This window comes from Melospiza georgiana, chromosome 11 (assembly GCF_028018845.1).
Source record: "Melospiza georgiana isolate bMelGeo1 chromosome 11, bMelGeo1.pri, whole genome shotgun sequence".
In the NCBI taxonomy this organism is placed as follows: Eukaryota; Metazoa; Chordata; class Aves; order Passeriformes; family Passerellidae; genus Melospiza; species Melospiza georgiana.
Genome location: NC_080440.1, coordinates 18339416 through 18363364, shown reverse-complemented (window position 1 = coordinate 18363364; position 23949 = coordinate 18339416). Strand labels below are relative to the sequence as shown.

At 41.2% G+C, this 23949-nt stretch overlaps 1 protein-coding gene across 5 annotated transcripts in view; it reads right to left on the bottom strand.

The window, feature by feature from the left end:
* Positions 1-1350: 1350 nt before the first annotated feature.
* The window catches only part of SLC6A11 (solute carrier family 6 member 11), a 107929-nt gene continuing 85330 nt past the window's right edge, over positions 1351-23949 (bottom strand). For 2 of the 5 annotated variants that reach the window (XM_058031808.1, XM_058031809.1), the window contains exons 8-15: positions 22326-22429; positions 16407-16531; positions 14603-14715; positions 12873-13010; positions 10116-10218; positions 9303-9403; positions 7859-8029; positions 1351-5536 (exon numbers count right to left, since the gene is read on the bottom strand). In XM_058031808.1, coding sequence (XP_057887791.1) covers positions 5384-5536; positions 7859-8029; positions 9303-9403; positions 10116-10218; positions 12873-13010; positions 14603-14715; positions 16407-16531; positions 22326-22429 — 1008 coding nt within the window. In that variant the 3' untranslated portion in view covers positions 1351-5383. The remainder of the gene's footprint in view (positions 5537-7858; positions 8030-9302; positions 9404-10115; positions 10219-12872; positions 13011-14602; positions 14716-16406; positions 16532-22325; positions 22430-23949) is intronic. The other 3 variants (XR_009115053.1, XR_009115055.1, XR_009115054.1) reach the window with 3 other exon arrangements.

Genomic DNA, 23949 nt, shown 5'->3' with positions numbered 1-23949 from the left:
GCAGTGGGAGCCATTCCCTGTGTCCTGCCCCTCCATCCCTTGTCCCCAGTCCCTCTCCAGCTCTCCTGGAGCCTCTTCAGGCCCTGGCAGGGGCTCTGAGATCTCCCTGGAGCCTTCTCCTCTCCAGGTGAGCTCCAGGGCAGAGGGGTCCAGCCCTCTCATCACTTTTGTGGCCTCCTTTTGACTTATTCCAACAGTTCCACATCCTATTGATGCTGGAGGCTCCAGGGCTGAACACTTCAGGCACCCAGCAGAGCACAAAAGCATAAAATCAGAGCCCTGGCTGGGAGGTTCTTTCATTTCATTTCAGCAGCTGGAAGATGCAATTCCCTCCCTGGGGCATCTCCTCTGGCTGGGCAGGGAGCTGAGGGCACGGGGAGCTTGGCTTGGGCAGGGTTTTCATCGCCAGCAGCTCCTGAAGCAATCCCTGCATGGCTCTGACTGTGCCAGGGACACAAAGGGGCCCCACCAAACCAGGCATGGGTGGGAAGGAAGGGCCAGCAGCAGGGAAGTGGTGCCTGGTCAGCAAAAAATTTATATTTATATTTATATTTATATTTATATTTATATTTATATTTATATTTATGCTTATATACTTATATACTTATATACTTATATGTATATTAATATCTACATCCATATCATATCTATTTATATTATTCATATTTACATTTATTGTATTTATATTCATAATTTATATGGTAACTTTTTACAAATTTGAAAATATATTTTAATTTTTTAATTTCTAAAATTTATATTTTATGTTATTATTTATAGGTATAATCTTTCTATTTATATTTACTTTTGCTTTATATTTTTATCTATATTTATTTATATCTATATTTTATATATTTAAATATAAATAAATATAGATATATTTATATAGCTAGATATAATATAATATAACATAATATAATATAATATAATATAATATAATATAATATAATATAATATAATATAATATAATATAATATAATATAATATACATTATATGTATAATGTAACATAATATAATATAATTAATATATATGGCTGAGAGAAACTAAAGTTCCCTGGGGTCTATATCTATATTTATTTTTAATATATATATATATTTATACCTAAATATCTATATAAAATATAGATATAAATAGATATGGATATAAATAAATATGGATATAGGCCCCAGGGAACTTCAGTTTCTCTCAGCCACAGATTTGCTGCATGACCTCAAACAAGTTGCTAAACCTCCTTTTGTTTCTCAGTTCTGTACAAGGGACATTTGTTTGCTCTGCCAGGGTAGCTGGGGTTTTTTAATTCATTAAGGGAGTGTCATGTCCTGTACATGGATATAAACTAAAATACACAGAATGGAGTTTGCCCATTTCCTTTAATTTTTGAGAACAAAGTCAGTAGATGAAATCTTGTGCCCTTCAAAACCAAACAGAAACACAAATTTCTTTGTGTAAAATGTTACATAAACCTTAGTGGTTTTTCATTTTTATTGTATTATTTTTAATAACTCTGCAGATATTTCAGAAAAGGGCGGATAAAAAAGAGCTGGGTAAACACAGAGCTGGGTTTTTTACATTTTCCCCTCATATAATTTCAAAAATCCCCCAACCACAATTAGGAAATTCACCATCCCACTTCCCTCCCCACAAAAAGAAAAAAAAATTTTTTTTTTTTCTTTAAATCAGTAAAGTGTTAAACAAATCAGCAATTAGGAGCACACAGAGCACAGCAGTAAGAGCAGGGATGCTTTAGAGCACAGGTGAAATGTTCACAGCAGCTCCTGGGCACAGCACAGCCTTCCTGCACTCACACAAAGCACAGGGAACACTTTTTGTCCTACAGCAGCGTTTATCCTGATCCCTGTCATGCTTTAGGCCTTTAGCTTTTGTATTTTTCAATTCCTGTGCTGCATTAGTGCATAATCTCAACTCCAGACAGAGTGTTATTTACTGCCTTCACATTTTGGTCAGACACAATTCCTCTCTGGGCCTAGAACTCAAGGACACCTCATGGCCTCAGGCCCCAAAAGTGTAAATAAAAATGAGCTGGGGGGAGCAAACTGAGGATAAATGACTTCATTATCTGCAGCTGGAATTGGAGCATTAACCCCTGATCTGTGAATGCCCAAACTGATAATTGTGTGACAAACTCGTGCCCATGGCCCACCTTGGGTGCAGCCTCTGGAGGCTGTGGCTGCCCAAGCTGTGCCCACTGAAGGCTTTCATCAATGCCCACTTTATTCTCTTAACCCTGCCTGGCCTCTGCTCTGGGGGCCCCTCCAAGGCATCATTTCCTGTCCTATTTGGGGTTCCAAAAACACCAAGGCATCCTCTCAGCCTGTGTGGCATCACTTTCTGCCCATGGATGGCCCCAGGAGCAGGGGCTGAACCTCTTGGCACTTCCTCAGAATCCTGATTGCCAAGGGAATGACACTGAAATCCAGGCTGACCACAACCTAAAGGTTCTCAGGAGTCTGAAATCCAGGTCAAACAAAACCTAAAGGTTTTCAGGAGTCTGAAATCCAGGCTGAGCACAACCTAAAGGTTCTCAGGAGTCCCAAATCCATGCCCAACACAACCTAAAGGTTCTCAGGAGTCCCAAAATCAAGGCCCAGCACAACCTAAAGGTTCTCAGGAGTCTGAAATCCAGGCTGAGCACAACCTAAAGGTTCTCAGGAGTCCCAAATCCAGGCCAAAGACAACTTAAAGGTTCTCAAGAGTCCTGAAATCCAGGCCAAACACAACCTAAAGGTTCTCAGGAATTCCAAAATCAAGGCCAAACACAACCTAAAGGTTCTCAAGTTCTCTCATGTTCTCATTTCTTGGCCTGAAATCCAGGCCAAACACAAACTAAAGGTGTTCAGGAATCTGAAATCCAGGCTAAGAACAACCTAATGATGTTCAGGAGTCTGAAATCCAGGCTGAGAACAACCTAAAGGTTTTCAGGAGTCCTGAAATTCAGGCCCAGAACAACCTGAAGATTCTCAGGAGTCCTGAAATTCAGGCCAAACACAACCTAAAGGTTCTCAGGTTCTCTCAGGTTCTCATTTCTTGGCCTGAAATTTCTTGGCCCAGCACAACCTAAAGGTGCTCAGGAGCCATAAATCCAGGCCAAACACAACATAAATGTTCTCAGGAGTGCTGAAATCCAGGTCAAACACAACCAAAGGTTTATCTCCCTTCACTGATCAGAAAATATCTTCACATTCTCCTTGGGAGTTACCATAACCCACCCCAGGACCCACGTGTGGCTTTGGGGCCTTGGTTCTGCAGCCTGGGTTGGTGGAGAGAAAGCCCAAATCACAAATATTGTTAGAAATAGTCCTGACTTGTTGGGACTTCCAAAAATGTGAATTCCTAGATTTTGGAGTGTCAATGTCAGTTCAGACTTTTCATTTTATATAAATCAATCTGTGGTTTCAATTCTGGAACATTTCTCTCCCAGTTTTCCCATGCGATTGAGTTTTGTCTCTCTCTGAGGGAGGCACAAAACCATGGTTCTATGCCTTCCTAAATCCAGGTTTCTTCCAAATGTCCTGCCCCAAGCACCTCACAATGGAGACATGCAAACAAGACTTGGAGGATTTGAAGTCCTCTGCTAGGTTTCCACTTTGCCACACACAAAATAAACTCCTACAAAAATAAGATAAAGTAAAAATGAAATGGCTCTATTAGATTTAATGAAGTGACTCGAGACAAAGCAGTTCCATAAAAATGCTTTTTTTTTTTAAGAAGTAACAGCAAGAGCTCAGAGAAGTGCTGACTGCAGGTACAGTTCTAGCCAATATTAAGATATATTTAGTGATTTCTAGGGAAATATTTCCTTGGGAGAAGGTCAGGAGCCATTTCTGTTGCTTACAACTTCCAGGTGTCTGAGCTCCGGTGGGTTGGAGTTGAAGAGAAGGCAGCAGGTTTTATGATGTTTCTTCTGGGCTGTCTCTTGTCTTTGTCCCCAGATCCTGTGCAGTGCAGGATGCTGTTCCTCCCCAGGTTTCTCACACAACCATCAAATAACAAAAACAAGCCAAGAAAAAAATGTCCAGAACAAATAACCATGTTTGGAGTATTATCAGGTAAAAAAACCACACTCTTAGACAAAGTTTAGGAGTTTTCATACTGGGGCATCTGCACACCTCCTGGAACAACCATCCAGCAGCTGGATCCACGTACAAAACCACATTATTTAAAGCCAGGAGTCAGTCCAGAGCAAGGCCTGACTGACACACTGTGTCTGAGGGGTCACAGGAGCCCTGTGTGAGTCCCCTCCTGCACCACACAGAAGTGACCTCCTGGGGCTCCTCCATGCATAAAGGACATCACCCCAACCTCCTGCTAAAGAAATCCCTGCTCTGACCTCAAACTCCAGCCCAGCAGGGCAGAGGAAGCAGTACTTGATCTGAGGGGACCTGGGAAGGACCTTGAAGAGGAATCAGAATTGCAAGGATCATCCAGCCCAGCTGCTGGCCCTGCACAGGACACCCCAAAGCCCACCCTGTGCCAGCAGAGGAGCTGGGTAGGGCTGCACTGTAGGATCCTGGATTCCTGTGGAGGGGAATTAGTTGTACAGACAGAGACAGCCCTAAAGCTGGCCTTAAACCTGTTCTTTTCCCCTCAGGACACCTCCAGCTCTGTGAAATAAATTGATCTGTTGGAGGAGCACACACAAACACAGGTCACTCCAGGGAGTGGGAAGTGCTGGCCAAAATTCAGGAGCAGCCACTCACATGGGAAAATGGAAAATGTTTGGGAGCACATCCTGACAGAGACCAGGAACTTACAGCAGCAAAATTCAGAGCCCTTCAGAACCAGCCTCTATCCAATCTTCAGGAAAACAGTGGCTCAGGATGGGCCCATTCCACATTTCCAGCCCTGCTGAAGCCAGTGGAGGGTGGAGGGAAGGAGATGGGAGCAGCTGAGGCGCTGTCAGCATCACCAAACTTGCCCTGAAAGGAGATTTCTTCCCAAGCAAACCACAGGACAGGCTGGTCCCCTTTATATACACACATGGACAGCTGAAATGGGCTGAAATGCTTACAGGTTAGAAGGTCTATACAACATTACACCTGCCACAAATCAAAGTAGAAAAGTTTTACAGCACATTATACAGGTCCCTCTAAAAGTCTAAAAAAAAACCAAAAAACATTGACTGGAATCACCATATTACAAGAAGTCATCACTAACAGACCATATAATACTATTTCTTTTTCTTTTACAGAATCATTATGGATAGAGTAATTTAAAAAAATCACTTTTTAAACAAGTATACAATTTTCACTTTAAAATTAACTGGTTAATAAAATTCTGTGCAAAACAAGCCAGCTTCTATAATTAAGTGAATTTATTTATTTCTTTATACAAAAAAAATAAAACAAAGAAAAAAAAAAGTTCTTTCAGAAATGTGTCTCCTTTTCTGTGATGGTGGAAATGGTGCCATCTCCTTTCAGTTTGGCATCGCAGTCATTTATTGCTGCAATGTAGGCTCCTCCTCCCAGCTTGCCCCGCATTTTCAGGTCTGAGCTAGGTGTAATCAGCTTCCTGAATTTCTAGAAAATTGGAAAAATTGGAAATCATTATGTTTTTCTTGGTCACAGACACCTCTCTTTAATAGATCCATTAGAAAAGGATTTTCTCCTGCTTTTCTCTTTTATTTCCCTCAGACCTGCAGGCTGCACAATTCTGGATAAATCCAGACCAAAGAAAGCAAAGCTCAAACCAAATTGAATTTTTATGCTGATTTAATCATCCCCTTTCATGAAGACTCTCAGCACTGTGTCTGCTCTACAGGTACATTTTGTTTCCCATTTTGTCATCCATGATGTCCACTGGGAAAAGCAAATAAACCAGAGACAGCTAAGGTGTATTGAGCTGTGATAGAGCAAAATCTGCTTTCACTTTTCCAGCAATGACATCCACAGCAAGGTTGCTGCTCACAGCGGGAAGTTGGCTCCTCAAGAAGCTCCCAGCTGTGATTCAAAGAATCCTCTTGTCATCCTGGCAGGGAAAAGATAACGACCTGTCTGCAGTGCTGCAGCTCCAGCAAAGTCTTCTCACCAGCAGGGACAAGTGAATTGAGGAGATATTTAATGTTTAGATTTGTGCAGACTTCCTTTTTTGACTCTCTGAGACAACTTAATGATGGAAAATTCAGTTTTAGTTTATCTATCCAGTAAAGATTTCCTAGGCAATCTCCAGGCTGTGTTTAACCAGCTGGACAGAGTCTGCAATGTGGACAAAACGAGGCTTTTCTGCAATGTTAGAACCCAAAATGGCTGAAAAAGGTTTGTAGTTTTGTTTCTTTCACTGTTGCTTCCTTCACTGCCTTTCTTTGGAGCTCCCACAGAAATGAGCAACTTTCCAAGCTTAAATTTGATAATAACCTTGGCCTAGACCTGAGCTAACCTGACACCAAATCTCTGGATCTATTTATTTGCCTGAGTTTCTCATTTAGAGAACTGAAATTAGGAAAACTCTCCAGAAAATGGGAATGTGGGCAACCTGGCTCCTGGAGAAAATCCTGGCAGCACAACGAAACCCATGGAAAAAGGGAATGGCGGGTACAAACCTTGAGGGATTTGGGTGATAGGCAGTCTCCAGGCTGTGTTTAACCAGCTGAACAGAGTCTGCAAAATGAGGCTTTTCTGCTATGTTGGAATCCCAAATGGCTGAAAAAGTTTTTTATTTTTGTTTCTTCCACTATTGTTTCCTTCACTGCCTTTCTTTGGAGCACTCACAGAAACGAGCAGCTTCCAAACTTAAATTTGACAACAACCTCAGCCTAGACCTGAGCTAACCTGACACCAAATGTCAGAAAATTCCACTGAATCTCTTTATTTACCTGAGTTTCTCATTTAGAGAACTGAAATTAGGAAAACTTTCCAGAAAATGGGAATGTGGGCAAGGCAGCTCTTGGAGAAAATCCTGGCAGCACAATGAAAACCTTGGAAAAGGGAATGGCTGGTACAAACCTTGAGGTATTTGGGTGATGTTACAACATTTTAAGCTACAAATTATGCTGGGACAGAGCACCTTAAATTGGTTAGTTTACCACTGGCAGCAAAAAACCCAACAGGAGTTCAGAATAAAGCAGAGAAAGTGCAGAATTCTCTTTCCAGCAGTGGCTGAGAGCCCTAACGCAGAGAACAGGGATGTGGCACTGCTGTTCTGATCAAAGGGTGCAGGTGAGTTGTGGAACTCAGGACATCCCTCTGGCTGGCCTGGATGGCTCAAACCCCTGCCAGGGGGCTCAGAGACCCTGGCACAGAGCCCAAGACCCCTGTGACTTTGATCTTGACCCATGGAAAAAAATTACCAACCTTTTATGAGGATCTGCAAGCCACAAAAGTCTAAGCAGAATAATAGTTTGTCATGGGGTGAAAAATAGATTTTTGGGGTTTCTGGAATGGAGGTTCAGGAGGCAAGATGGAGGAATCTGGGCATGTCCTGCCTTTCTCCTTCTCCTTGGCCTCCATCTTCTGCTGTGATGGTGGCACGTTTAGATTGGTTTAGAGTAGAAGCTCACTGTCTAAATAGGTGATAGGTATTGGGAAGTTATGGTAAATAGTGTACACGTAGTTTTAATATAAAAAGATAACACCGCCCTGAGGGCAGTCAGTGTGCCTCTGTCTGACCTGCTGGACGGACCTCACCAGCCCTGAGAAAGAATTTTATAGATAAGAAACAATAAACAACCTTGAGAAAGAAAATAGGAGAGCTCTGACTCCTTCTTTGACTGCCAGCCTGAGAAAAGACACTTCCTAACACATCTCAGAGTCACTTTGACCAGCAGAACTCCCGAGAGGTGAGGATACCCCCCCATTCCCAGCTCTTTTTGCAGCATCACTGATCTCTCTGCAGCTCTCTCTCACCTCCATGAAGGTGCCCTCTGTCTTCCAGAGCTTGATGCAGATCCACAGCGGGATGCAGACCATGGAGGAGAGTGCCATCATCCAGCCGATGCCGTAGCCCCAGTCAGGGTAGATGTACACATTGTTGTACTTCAGGGGCTTGTACTTCACCAGGAAAAAGATGAAGATTCCCTGAAACAAGCAGAGATATTTTGTCAGAGGTATCTGGGCAAAGCCTGTGTGTGTAACAAGGATTTGGCTGAGTGTGTAGGCCAGGCCAGGCTCCCTGAGGAGGGAGAGCAGAGGGAAGCTCTTCACTCACAGCAAAAAACCCACCAGCAACATCCTCTTTTCCCTACAGCTTAAATAACACATCTCAGAGGCTCCTGCAGGAACGAGCAACCTTTCAAGTTTAATCCTATTTACCTCTTGATGACAATAAACCCAGCACTTTGATGGCAAACAGCACCTGGGCAGGAAAGATTAAGTTTTGCTGCAGTGAACCAGCTGTGATTAAATAACATGAGCTGGGTTCTCTCCAGCCTGTCAGGATGAAAAATGAAAGCCAAAATTTTTGAAGTTGCTTTAATCCACTGTGTGTATCTGCAGTTCCAATGCTTTCATCCTGCCAAAAACCCTAAAAAATCTGTCTCCATTTCTAATCAAGCAGCTTGGACCATTTCAATGTATGAAATAGAGAAAAGCTACCATGTAATTTTCCCCAAAGTGGTGAAACGAGTGCACATGGTATGGAGACCATTTCAGATTTGGTGCAAATGGGTCAGAAATTTTCCTAAGTTTGCAAATGGGAGCCTGGATGTCGAGGTGCCCCAGCTGCTGTGGTTTGCAGTTGCCATCACTGGAGTGTTGCACAGCTGGAAGGGGTTTTGGCATCTCATCCTCAGTTTTAAGGGCAATCAGCTCATGCTGCTTTTGGAACTTTGTCCCTGTGATGCTGCCACATCTCTGCAGAGCTGGCACCAGCTTCCTTCCCCTCTTTGATGCCTGTGGGATGGGCTTTTGGCCTCTCCTGCTACTTTTAAAACTAAAAAATGTCTTGTCTCCTTTGGAAAATATCCACTCCCCCCCAAAGAGAGAGGAGAATGGAGGAGAAAGCAGCAAAGGACCCAGCCCAAGTCTGGAGGAGCTTGGGCTGTGTGTTGGCACACAAAGTGCACCAAGCACAGAGAAAAACATCTCTTTTGTTCTGGCAAATCTTCATTTAGGGCCCTGGCATTATTTGTGCCCCTATGATTGTACATACTAAGGTTTTTCACAGAATATTTAACAATTTTACAGATATTTAACAATTTTACAGATCCTACAGAGTGTTTTTTATTTGCAATACATGCTATAAATCAACAGGCATTTCTCTCAACTATTAGCAGCAGCAAAAATAGAAAAAAAGATTTCCAGAACCCCCTCTTTATATCTAAAACAAGTGTTTTGGACATTCTGTACTTACTGCACAAATACCTGGAGTTAGGACCATCCAGCACCACTTAATCAACGACACAGGTTTGTACCCAATCATGTCTTCAATGTTCTCATAAAAGCGATTGCTGCCTGCCCAAAACCAAAGGAAAAGCAGATGTAGAGTGCACATGGAAGGGGTTGTCCAGGTCAAGATTTAAAGCAGTGAAATACAGACAGGGGAAGGATGAAGCTGCTCCTCTTTCCCTGGAAAACTCCTCCCTCCCATCTGCCCTGTGCTCATGGCCTGGGTTGATCTACAGTTCCTGATGCTATAAAACTTCTGCTGCTATAAAACTTTCATTTCATACAGATCATTGTATCTCTTATCAGAGAGGGAGGATTCATTAGTGTGGCACAAGCTGTCACAAAAATATGAACATTTTGTTTGGTCCTACTCTCCTTTTTCCTCCTCACCTTGAGTTTTGCTTTCCTTCAGGGCAAGTATAAACCTAATATATTCTGCTTAGTTGGTTTATTCCCTTTGTTGTGGGATCAGGTTGCAAACAACCCCAGCCAAAGAGTATTTATTTTATATATAAATATAATTTATATATGTAAATATATTTAGGTGCTCATGTGTGAACCCAAGGATAGCTGGGCACATGTGATCTGCAGTTCTATGGTGCTTTACAAAATGAAATTATCCAGAGTGAGCATCTTTGTGGAGAAAAAGGCATTTATGATTTTTTGGGGGGAATAGGAATGTGGAAGGTCCTATTCCATAAGCGTACAAGGTTGTCACTTTGTTTTTATGCAAATAGAAAACTTTGATAAGAAAAACAGAGCAATTTTCATCACTCACCATACACCCAGCCTATGCAGACACACTCAAATATGGCCACAAAGAGCAGGCACATCCCACTGGCTGCATAGGAGTCAAAGAGCTGGAACACATACATCCCACCCTGGAAGAGAAAATAGGAAAGGGGAAAAAAACCCTGGGTTGGCACCAGTGGGAATATTTCATAGCAAATCTCTTTTAATTACACTGTCAAGCTGTTGGCTCCCTGGCAAGCTTCCTATTCAAGTTGGTTCCTTCTTGAACAAAGAATTTTAATTTCTTGGTTTGTTTTTTTAATCTGCACTTCTTTAAGGGTGGTAAATCTGGAGTGGGGAGAAGTAAATTTGATTTTTTTTTTCCCCAAAAATGCTCTCCCACCTCCCTGCTTTTTCCTCTATTTTTTTTTTTTTATCACATCAAGCTGTAGATATCCCCAGGTGATTCTGACCTCCAGATCCTGGTTCTGTATCTGTGTTGTTAATATGTAAAATATTTAATTAAAATGTGGGGAAAGAAGGTAAAATCTGTAGCTACAAAAATCCCTCTCTGATGGTGTAGAGACTAAAAATTGAGTAAAGTGATCTAAAAAGTGTGAATGCAGCTTACAGACTTGAAGCCACATGGCTGAAACAAGTCTTTATTATTTGTCACAAAGAAAAAGAAATAAGAATTATCCAATCAATAACATTAGGGTTCAAATAATTAAAGTTTTATGGATAATATTATGCTTTTTGTGTAAGACATAATTAAAATTATACGGATAATATTACACTTTTTATGTGAGACACAATCATTTATCACATCTGTATTTAATATTGAAATAATGAGGATCAGGAGTTCACAAGAGAGCATTTCAATGGGAAGGAATTCCAAGGAAGGAAAGAGGGGCTTGAGATGAGCTCCTCAGTTGGAATGTAATATTTTTTGGGGAGCTCATGTGACTCATTACATCTCAGACAACTTTCTGACTTTCTGCAGATGGAAGAGAATCATAAAAGTAGGAAAAAAATGAAATTTCTACTGCAAAGTCATCATGGCTCAGCAAATACCTGAACAAATTGCAAATTTAGAAATCAGCCAATTAAGACAATACAACGTAAGGAGAACAAAACCCCTGCATGGATATTCCTGCACTTTGCACAACTTGCTTCCCTTTCACTTCTCAGTTCATATTTTATATTTCTTTTCTTATATTTCTTAGTATATCTTAAAATCTCTCAGTGCTCTGTTCAGCATGTGCCCTGTGGAGGGGTTATTCCAAGATTTCCCATTTTGCATAGCAATGATTTATTTCACTGAGAATAAGAATGATTTACAGGTAAATATAAAGTCAATAAGAATAGAAAATTTCTGTTCAATGCATTATTTCACACAGAGCATCACATCTCTTATCAGAGAGGGAGATTTAATTAGTGTAATCAAATATTAATGTTCCAAATTCCAAATTATTCCAAGTTGGAAGGGACACGAAATTTCTGCTCAGAGATTGGCAGCACTGACTGACATGGCCTGGTGATCTGGAAACCAAAGATGGTTTGATTTTCTCTTTTCACTTTATCTTTATTGCTCTTTCCATCCAAAATGTGGCTGTTCCTGCCCAGGGCAAGCAAGGAGAAGCCATGATCAGTGTGTCAGTCAGCTGCACTGATTGACATGCCCTGGTGATCTGGAAACCAAAGATGGTTTGATTTTCTCTTTTCACTTTATTTCATCTTCTTTATTGCTCTTTCCATCCAAAATGTGGTTGTTCCTGCCCAGGGTGAGCAATCAGGAACCACAGTCAGTGTGTGTGGCTGGCTGGTGCAAAGCAGATGGAATTTCCTTGGCTGGGCTGTGTATTTCTCATTAAAACATCTCCTGAGCTCAGCTGATAAAACAAAGCCACTTTTCCAATTTCAGATGTTGCACAGGAGCTGAGAACAGTCTCTCAAGGATTTTGTGGCCACATTCCTGTCTGTGGCAAAGGTTCTTGTGCTTTATCTGTGGTGGTTGTAACCACAAGTTCTTTCTCTCTGAGCAGTGCAGGAAAAGCAGGGGAGAAAGTGGGGGAGAAGGCCATGGGGAGAAAGTGATGCATTCATTGATATCAGAAGGCCAATTAATTACTTAATTGTCATCATGATATTTTCTGAACAATCCCTTTGCCAGGATTTTCTCCTGAGAAGCTGAGAAGCCTCAGAGGAAAAGAAAATCAAAAATTATCTGCTGCTGTGGAATGCAACAGGTGCATCTTTGATTGGTACATGTTGGTTGTTTCTAATTAATGGCCAATCACAGTCAGCTGGCTCTGAGAGTCACAAGATTTTATTATCATTCCTTTCTATTCCTTGCTAGCCTTCTGATGAAATCCTTTCTTCTGTTCTTTTAGTATAGTTTTAATGTAATATATATCATAAAATAATAAATCAGCCTTCTGAAACATGGAGTCAAGATTCTCATCTCTGCCCTCGTCCTGGGGCCCCTGTGAACACCACCACATTTTATTATACTATATTATTCTATATTATTCGATATTATATTAGACTACATCTAAACTGAATCTGCACAAGCACCCAGCTCAACTGCACAGAATCCTGTGACTGTCACCCAACAGTCTCAGCACACACACTTGGCCCTGAAAGGCCAAGGAAATAAAACCCCATCTTTGGGTGAACAATCTCCACATTGCATTCTGCTTTGGCACAGCACAGACACAGCAAACGAGATAAGAATTGTTTTGATCATTCTTTTCTCTGCTTCTCTCAGGTTCCGAGGGTGTGAATCCCTCAGAGCTCTCACCTCAGTTAACATGATGAGGCCGAGGAAGTAGGAGACGACGGAGAGGCCGAGGATGAGCAGCTCCCTCCTGTAGCCCCTGCGGAACACCTTGGGGTACATGTCCACCACGGCTGTCACAATGCTTTCCACACACACAAACTGCAACAAAGGACAGCAAAGATCCAGTCACATCTGTCTCCTCTGCTGCTGCCATTGCCATTTGCCACCTAACACTTCAAATATCCTCCTGCGTTTTCATCACACAGGGTCGGTGATCCCTGGGGATGCTCCATAAGGAGAAGCTAAAGCCGAGGGAACATCTCCAAATTAAAAAGTCCAAAGTTATGGATTTCCACCAAATTCAAACAGTTGGATTCTCTAATATTATCCCAGACTGCATTTACCCTGTAGCAGGTGGACTAAATGAAAATTAAACCTTTCAAATGTGGCTTGAATGAGAATAAATAATGTACAAACCCTTCATTGGGATCATGTCACTCCAGGCACTTTTGCCAGTTTTGCCATGCATCTTCCAACCTGCTAAAGGAGCAGCAGGGTTTGGGGGAAGTTCTCTCCATTTACCAGAAGAGAGAAGTTCCCCAGAGCTGTTGAGTGCCCAAGCCAAGTAGCTCTAACAAAGTTCAGTGTCTTTAAACATCAAAAAAAGCAAAAGCCCTGAGCTTCTGAGTCAGGGCTCTGGAACAAGGTTTCTAAGACAAACTAATTCTAACCTAGTCAGATGTCTATGAAAAGTCAAAAAACATGGTGTTCTTCTTACACAATGGAAATGGAATCAGAACAACCTATTAGGTACCAGCAACATATTCCTAAAACTTATTCCCTTATAAAGAACTATTCCCATTAATCACCATATAGACAGCAACACTATCATTAAAATAGAAGCCCTTTTAGTATCACCACCTGGAAATTTACAACATATATATATATATATATATATATATATATATATATACACACACATATATATAATTTTACATCAGCTTTTAAACATATATGCCTGAAAAAAAACAAACTCGCCAAAATAGACATTGGAATAGTCAAAAGCAGAATCCAGGAACTGCTCACTTAAAAAAAAAAAAAAAAAAAAAAAAAAAAAAGACTTTTAAGAACCTGTTAGATCATTAAAAAGAACAGTTATTAAAACATTAAATTTAAGGATTGGAAATGTCATGCAGAACGAGCACTGCTGAGCTTTAGAATCATAAACTTTCTGCACCCAGTGATGCCAAGGGCTGAGCTGCATGCTAAAAATCTCAGGCATTTCACATTTTTCTTTGAGCAGCTTTTGTAATTTTTACAGTCACACAAGGACAACGACTTCTGTGCTGCCCCTTTGCTGCAGGATATGACTGCACATTCCTTGCTATGGTATCTTGCAGTAAAAATACACCACAGAAAATTACATTATCCCTATCTGATATTCAGCTTCAAAATTCATTGCCAAGTGCTTTAAGAATGGGCTGGTGTTTTACTGAAGCGTGAACTTTAATCAGCCCTGTTGAAGTTCAGACTGATTTCCATGTTAATAATGAGAGCCAGAGTCAGGCTGAGCCAGCCTTTGCAGTGAATCATGAAGGAATATCCAGAATCACAACTGAGATTTAAAATAGCAGAGAATCGAGTTAGGGTTCAGTCTTTCATCAGGCTGATGCTGTTTAGGGGTGATTTCCACCTTTTGGGGAGTTGGAAATGAAAAGCTAAAGCTCATTGCAGTGGTGTTTGTTTCATACCTGACTGTCCAAGCCCAGGAAGATGAGCATCATGAAGAACAGAGCTGCCCACAGAGGAGACAGAGGCATCATGGTGACAGCTTTAGGGTAAGCAATGAATGCAAGCCCTGGTCCTGAAAAGGAGTAAAGAAATTAAAAGTTTATATTTGTGTGGGAGTTTGAGATGGAGTTCAGCTCCTCCAGAGCAGCCTGAGGTGTGGCAGAACAGCATTGTGACACCAAAAGTGAGCAGGGCTCACTCAGCATCACTTTTTACACTGTTTTATGTAGACACAGCCATTTTCTCACTTTTCTTCTTCCTGCTCCCTTCCCCATCCCCTGTGGAGGCTGAGAGAGTGAGCAGCAGTGTGGATGCCCAGCTGCTGCTCAGGGTCAGCCCACCACAACCTGATCCTTCTGCCGTGGCAGACAAGAGGAACTAAACCCAAGGCTGAACTCTTGACAAACTCTGCATCTCTCATAGTCTAAACAATTTTATCAGAAATGGCACAACCCTGGCCGAAGGATGCTCAGCTTCTCTTCAGGCATCCCAGTGCTTTCTGTTCCCCTTTTTTGTGTGGATGTGCAGCTCTACAAACATCCCTGAATAAATCATAGCTGTGCTCCTGTGATTGCCTTATATAACTTAGGAACATATCCTGGAGTCTTCATCTATAACTTAGGAACATATCCTGGAGTAATTTTTTTTTCTCCTATTTTTCTTCAGGTTGGTTCCCATCCTGCTCTGTGTTTTGGGGTGCATCTGCTGCTGCTGTGTGACATCGGCTACATATTTAGAAAAACCTTCAAAATAGAACATTTTTGTAACTGATAACTTCTCAGATCTGCTAAGGCACCTTCTCACCTTGCTCATGTTTTTCTGGTTTTATTTATCAGCTGCTTTTTATGAAGCCAGCCAGCTTTCAAAGCAGGGGCACAAAGGCCAGTAAAGGAGAACTCTGTGCTCCTGCTGCAGTAACTTCAGTGCAGATCTGTCACACTCTGCTGCTTCTTCATTTAAAGCAGCATTTACAAGCTCCTATAATAAAGTGGAAGCCAGTTGTATGGATTTTAGGAAAAGATAAATATTTTCCATGAGAGCATCAGTGAAGCCCTGCTTGTTTGCAGGTTTCCTGGGATTAACTCCATGAGAGTCATTTTTCCTCCTCAACAGCTCAGCATTACATTGGTTTGGTGTTATATTTTTTAAGGTTTTTTTGTTTGTTTTTGTTTTGGTTTGGGGGTTTTTTTGGGTTTTTGGGGTTTTTTGGGGGGGCTTTTCTGGGTGTTTTCTTTTTGGGGTGCAGCCTCCTGGTGTTTTCTTCTGCTTGAGGATGTTACAGCCACAAAGGTGTAGAGTAACTTCTATTGGATCCCCAGCTCCAATGATGGTTGTAGATGGTTAATTTTTCATAAATCTGGGCCTGTGTGCCCTTCTGATTTCTTATTTTTTTTCTTTAATATGCTTTTTCATTTTTTTTTCCAGAAGGAAGAAATATTTGTGGATTTCAGTCTGTCTCATTGAAAGAAGGTGGAATGCAGATGAGGATGATTAACACTCTCAACTGAGTTTATCTCTGCTGAACAACATTCTGGATGCTCAGCTGGAGAAAACTTGTGTAATTTGTGACTCCTTGAATTCATGATTTCGGTTCTATGCACAGCAACATTCATCTTTTTCACACACAAATGCGTGGCCACAAAAACAGTTCAGAACTCTTCCTGCAGCAGTTATTCCATTAAGTCATCTCATCCACAGACTGTGAGCTCTGGCCTCAGCCTCTGGGCAATTTTGTTAACTCAGAAATCTGCTTTTGGAACTCACCTGACTCTGCAACTTCTGCAATGGGCACGCCTTGTTCATAAGCCATAAATCCAAGAACTGAAAAGATAGCAAAACCAGCAACAAAGCTTGTGCCACTGTTCAAGCAGCAGAGCATGATGCAGTCTCTGAAAATATAAATAAAAAACACTGCAGTTGATCTCCAGAGCTGGGGTTTCTTCCATCCACTCAGCCAGAGGACTGACACAACCCTGGGCTGCAGGAATGGAAAGTTCATTAACAATGTTGTTCATTAACAGTCAGCTCCCAACTCAGATTATTCCTGAGAGAAACCGGGAATTAGGAGGATTATCAGAATATCCTTGCTTGTGTTCTAACTGCTGGGGTTGACTTGTTGCAAGGCCCTTGCAGTTTTCAAGTAAAATCTTTAAAAAACATGTAAAACTATGTCAAACATGTAATAATTGTTGAGAACAATTTCTCCATAATAATTATACTAATAGATTCCAGAGGGTATTAGAACTCATTAATAAACTCTATAAAATGCTAATGTTTGTTTCCTGGGTGAAAAAAACCCAAAATGTGGTCAGATCTCAGCTCCTTCTATCCCTGTTAAAGAACATTGGAAAAATATATCCATGCAGTTTGATTGCTAGACACATTTAAGAAATGAAAAGTAATAAATACAATAAAAGAAATAAAAATAAAAAGAGGCAAAGGCAGAGCAGGACCAGAGATGTCTCAGACAATCATATCCCACACTTCAAACCACGACAAGGACAAGGCCAAGGTGAAGGAGGATTTCTTTGCCCAGGCTGGAAACGTCACCAGAGTAAATCACTTTGCAGAAAGGGAAGATCCTTCTGCAGAAAGGTGTGATTTCCCCCAGAGCCCAAGGAAATATAAATATTGCTGTTCCTGCTGCTCTGACAGCTCTCCAGGAGTGGCAGGTGATTGATGCTGACAGTCCCTCCTTGGGGACTGTTTGCAGAGACAGCTGTGTGCTTGAGAGAGTAACAATCCAACCTGGATGTCTAACCCACTGAAACACAAGGCAAGCCTGGGCTGTCTGCAGCCCATCCCTTAATCTGCTTTATCCCCATCCCACTGTGGCTCTGAAGCAGATTTTTGTGCAAGTTATCAATAAGAAGAAAGGACCCTGTAAAATCCAGCAGATTCCTAATTCCCAGCTTCAATAATTCAGTAAAGGATCACAGATTTGTTGAGAATCAGAGACAAATCCTACTTCCAAGTCCTGGCAATTATTCCCTCCAAACTTCTCTGCTGATCTCCCTACTAAATATTTGTCTCATTTAGTATTTTTATCCTGCAACTTCTCATCCATTTTTGGAGCTCAGAATGAGGTGAGCAGTTCCAGCATCTTGTTCCTTCACTGATGAGCGCTGCAGCGGCTCCCAGATGTGCCCAAAGCTCTCCTGACTGCCCTGGGACTCACTGAGCACCAGGCACACACATTTCCATGGCAGGGAGCACCTGCACCTCCCTCAGCTGCAAAGCCAAGCACCAGCCCAGCCTCTGGGCCATGGGAGGTTTTGGCTCCCTGTCATCACCTCAGCTACACTTCATTTGAACCATTATTTTGGGAAGATTTTATGTTTTCGCAACAAATTCAGAGTGAAAATAATCTCTGTGGCATAACATCTACAAATTGCTAAAATATGCCCAGCAATGAAAAAGAATGAACATTCCCATTTGTACTGGAGACTCAGACATGGACAAGTGCAGTGATGTTCACACTTCCTTCATGCCTGGACTCTCTCTCACGCTGTTCATTTGCAGTGAAACACTTGCTGAAAATACGATTCTAACCTTTATTTATTTGCTTTTCATATGAAATTCTCCCTGTAGTTGTGCCCAGCCAGGCCAGTTCTACACTTGGGACGTTTTAAAGCAAAATAGCAATCCAAAATAAAGGACTGAGGAGCACAGAGGCCATTGTGCTTAGCAGAAATACAAAAAAAAAAAAAAAAAAAAAAAAAAAAAAAAAAAAAAGAAAAATGAGCCCCTTTTTGACCTTCTGTGTGAATTTCAGCTCTGAAGAGCTCTGGGGGGACTATCACCCCACCTCTCTCACCTCAGCAACTGGTGAGTTCAACACCAAGAAATTGAAACTGAGTCTGATGAAGCCCTGTTGATAAGAGAGGTCAGAAAGATGAATTGTATCATCCTCTGGGGGGAAAAGAGAGCTCCTGCTTTGGGGGGATGCAGCCAGATGATGCCTCCACTGGGCACAGGCTGTTTGCTTCAGATAAGATTTGCTTTAGATAATTCTCTGCTCCAAATGCAGTCTGAACAAGATATTTCCTTCTGAGGAATGCTGTGGCACAGGGAATTTGAGAGCTGCTGGTTCTGAGTGGGAGATAAAGGCTGAAGCCTCTGGCAGTGATGCCTCAGGTTTTGGCTTTTATATTTTCAGGTTCTGTGCTGCTTTAGGATCTGGGCTTCATATGAGGGGATGGTGAGCTCTGTGCGCAGAGCAGGGAGACAAAACAATTCCTGCTCCAGCTGGGCACCAAGGACAAATGATCCCAATCTCAGCCCAGGAGCACAAACACCGTGGGCTGGAGAGAGAAAAACAAGCAGGGTGGGACTGGATAGGCTAAAGCTGGAATGGGACAATGAACTGCAAGGTGCAAATGGAGCAGAACTGATCACAGTGACAGAGCCCATGACTGCTCGTGCATTTTGGGGCCATTTTGGTTCATCTTGGGTGCAGCCCTGGCTGGGCTCTTGTGCTGCCCAAGGTGGATCCATTGAGGAGAACCTTTGAATAAATCCCTGCTGTCACAGACATCTTTTATGAAAAAATCCTTTCCTTAGGATTTTTCCTCCTGAGAAGCTGAGAGGCCTCAGGAACAAAATGTAAACAATGATTATCTGCTGCTGTGGAATGCAACAAGTAAATCAAGTAGATCTGTGATTGACCCATGTTGGTTGTTTCTAATTAATGGCCAACCACAGTCAGCTGGCTCGAACAGAGAGTCCAAGACACAAACCTTTGTTGTCATTCCTTCTTTTTCTATTCTTAGCCAGCCCCCTGATGAAATCCTTTCTTCTATTCTTTCAGTATAGTTTAAATATGATATATATCACAGAATAATAAATCAGCCTTCTGAAACATGGAGTCAGATCCTCATCTCTTCCCTCATCCTCAGAGCCCTGAGGATCTGGATCCATTCATTGTGAAACCAATGAGTTTTAAACAAATGCTCAGAAACCAATGGAAGGGCAACATGAATTTTTTATGTCCACCCTCGGCAGGAGGACATCAGAGCCTAACTGAAGCCCAGACTGATTTCAAGTGAAAGGGAAACTTCAAATTTTTATGAAAACTTCGCATTCTTCCAAATTAAACTCCTGCCAATCACCTGAATAATTGAAGATGTGCATCACTTCTCCTCTCCCTGTCTGACAGGCAGGACACTTCTGAAGATTCATCCTGCCTTCCTGAGGAGCCTCTCTGAGCCCACAGAGCCCCTGGCATCCCTCCAGTCCCTTCCTTGCCTTTATGGGTTCCTCAAGACCCAATTGAGAAACTCCCATTTCTCTTTTCCTCCTAGGCTAGAAACTTGACAAAGGACAAATCTTCAGGTCTTAAAAGTTTTATCCATGTGAGAAATCCCTCCTTCATCTCCTGCTCCACAGTGGGAACAGGGGAAATGACCCTGGACTTGTACCTGGGAATGGATTTGGGATTCTGAGGTGGAAAAAGAGCAGAAGAAACATCAGTACACGTGTGTGTGATCCCTGTGGGGAAACACTGCCAGGGTTTCACCTTCTCAGATCAGTCACTTGGGATCCACACTCTGGGACACCCAGGGAGGAGCAGTTTTATGTTTTTCAATAAAAAATATGTAAGGATGATAAAATTTCATTTCCCGTTCAAAGACATGAAGTGACTGTTGCAATTCATTCACCACATGAATGAATTAAATCAGGTTTAAATCTTTAAATTCTTTAAATTAAAATCTTTACATTCACAAGGCACATGTGCAGTTGAGACTTTCCCAATTCCTGCCATTATTCCAACTCTTGCCATTATTTTCTCCTGCCATTTTCCCTTAGGAAAGGGAAGTAAATGGAGTAAAAAAGAGCAGAAAACAATGATGGTACAATCAGACTGTGAGAATTGTAGCAGAATAACCCTCCAGCTTTATTTTATTATTTTAAAGTGCTGGTTAGAATAAAAAATTGTGGTTTTCACATCAGAGCTCTGTTATATTTTTCAATGACAGTTACGTAAGGATGATAAAAATTCATTTCCCATTCAAAGACACGAAGTGACTTTTGCAATTCATTTACCACATTAACAAATTAAATCAGGTTTAAATCTTTAAATTTTTTAAATTAAAATATTTACATTCACCAGGCCCATGTGCAGTTCAGACCTTCCCAATTCCCACCTCTTGCCATTATTTTCTCCTGCAATTTTCCCTGAGGAAAGGGAAGTAAATGGAGTAAAAAAGAGCAGAAAACGATGATGTTACAATCAGATTGTGGGAATTGCAGGAGAAAAAAACGCCTGCTTGATTTTATTATTTTAAAGTGCTGGTTAGAATACAAAATTATGGTTTTCACATCAGAGCTCTGTTTATGTCTTGCCCTGCCCAGCTTGGCCACGTTCTGCTCATCACTGCTGTCCTCCCCCTTCCTTCAGACTCATTAAAAATCACATGTCAGGACACATTAACATCTGTTTCCTAGCTGGAAAATTTGGGGAATGTTTTGTGAGGGGAATTGTGGAGCCTGGATGGAATAAAAGGTGTTTGGCTGCAGCATCCTGCTCTGCAGCTTCAGAGAAGAGCCCCAGGGTAAGGGAGAAGGAAAGAAAATTCCATAAATCCAAACTCCTGCTTTTTGTAAAACAAAACAAAAAAACTCAGGAAAAACATTCCTGCACTCCTTGGGGCACTGACAGTTTCTAGCTGGGATACAGCTGGAAAGAAATACAAATAAATATAAATAAAACTGAATAAGACAGGAGAGGAGTGTGCCTTTGCTAAAGCTTGTGCTAATTAGGGAAAAGGTTCATTAGCAGCAGCTCTGAAGGACTCACACCACTTTTTGCAGCAAAACATTTTGTTTTGCTAAGACATGGAAAGAAGGAGCATTTCCTAAAACTGCCTCCTGAGGTCTCCAAGTCAAACTGTAATTAAGAATTTAAATAAATTTGGGGGTTTGGGGGTGGTTTGTTTAGGATTCTTTCACTTTTGGACTGTGTTATTTTCCTTACAGAAAAATGAAATTTTAATTCTCTGTCTGGAGATCTCAATGGAGTCACTACAACTGAAATTCCTTGCAGGAATTTTAGGAGAACTAATCCAATAGCCATGAATTCCAGAAGAAAAGATTGGTGCTCATATTGCTGCCCATGCTAGAGATGTGGAACAGGGATTTTGTGCAAATCAATCCTTTGGCCATTGACTCAGGAGAGATGAAAACCTCCTGAAGGCATTGGCAATTCCCTCCTTGGGAATACAGAGATAAACCATGAAATGCCCCCCATTCCCTTTGGGTTGGGGACTGCAAACTTCCCAAAAAAATGGGGAAAAGTGGCAGTCAGAGCATGGACCAAACCGAGGTGATTTTTAATGACAATTTCTGGTAGCACTTTTCAAAAAGCAGCTTAAGTAGTGCACACAGTGTTGTGGTTTGAGAGGAAGTGAGTTATTCAATGATACCTGCCTGAAATCCTGCATTTTTACATGAAATTTCTATCTCTGTGTGTGCTGAGGGGCTGTGGAAGGCTCAGATTTGACCAAAAGGGATGAAAACACCACATTTTAGAGCAGAGTTCCTCTGGAGCCATTCCAAGGAACATTACAGATCTCTGTCCCACCAAACCACCTGTGTGAGATTATGGTTATCCATGGAAGAAGGGGAAGGGAAGGGGTTCCAAATGCCACCCCAGGAGCAGAACTCCAGGCTGGAGGGTGTTACCTGTAGCAGTTGTTGTTGTAGTTGTTGTAGCTCCCCAGGGCTGTCAGGCACCCCAAGCAGATGGCGTAGGAGAAGAAGATCTGTGTGCCAGCATCCACCCACACCTGGGGACACAGAGCAGGGAGAGCCTCAGAAAGCAGCCAGAGAAATCCCCTCCTGCCAAATATTGTCTGCAAATCTGCACTGGTGGTTCTGCAGGTCTTGGAAAGCTTTTACAAATCATAAACTCCAAAAAAAATAATGTGCTGAGAGGGAAATTCCCCTCCCCATCCCAGCTGGCCTTTACAGACTCAACCTAAAGGGACACAGAATTCATAGAGAAGAACCTCACCCATTACATTCATTAATTGCTTCTAGGTAGTTCTGGTAATTGCAGCCTAAATAGGATCACCTGCATTTATCTCACTCCTGTTGGACAGTTATTTATTCAAATTTTAAAATTTCGTGTGAATAAATGCTCTAAAGACAAAATGTGCTATTCCTATATATAGCACATAAATATATATTATATAATATACAATAATATATATTTATTACATATAATAAATATATAATAATATATTATAATATTATATAACGACATAATATTAAAATACAGATAATATATAAATATATTATTTGTCTATTAATTAATATATTAAATACAAATAATATGTTTATTAGCTATTCCTACAGCACATAAATATATTATCTGTATTATATAATAATATAATACAGATAATACATAAATATATAATATTTATGTATTATCTGTATTTATTAATTATAGCATTATAATTAATATATATTAATTATATATATTAATATATATAATACATATTAATTATAATAGTATAATTCATAAATATAGATAATACATAAATTAAGCTGAGGAAAGAAGGGACAATTTATCCAGGGAAAGGATGTTTTCAGCAAAATTTAATGGATCAAACAGGCAAAAAAGTTACAGCTTTGGTCACTGTACAATCAGCAAACAAAAGTTCTGTAGAGCTTAATGAACCAGTAGCTCTGTAATGCCATTGTGGGGACATTTGTATCCTAAAGTGGTGCAAACAATTTGAAATCAGAGAAAAGGAAGTGTGAGTTGCCACAGTGAGATTCTTCTCCTCAGAGCAGCCTCAGAACATTAATGAGCAGGTTCATTTTACTTTTAAAATATTGCAACAAAGCCACTTATTTCACCTGACCAGTGTGGGTGTGTTCCCACTGAAGGTACCCCTTGAAGTCCTGGATATGGAGATATGGAGACCCCAAACCCACAGAGCTGCCATCCAATAAAATCCTGTTTTCCTGGGATAAATGATCCCTTTAGGTCCTTTGTTTTCCTGGGATAAATGATCCCTTTAGGTCCTTTTTTACTGCAGAGCAACCAAAACACCAAACCCTGAGTGATGCTCAGAGGCAGGGGCTGTGCAGCCATTCCCTGCTGAAGTTGGAGCTAGGGAAGAGGGAGCACAGGAATTATTTCAGTACCAATAACAGCCATCAAACCCTCCTAAACACACCAAGGGGATGTGTTTGTTTTACAGCTGATCAAGTGAGACCTTGCTCTCTGGAGCTGTTGAGTGTTTCTGTTTAGAAATAACATTAAGATCACATTTGATTTACGTCAGAGGCTTAAAGG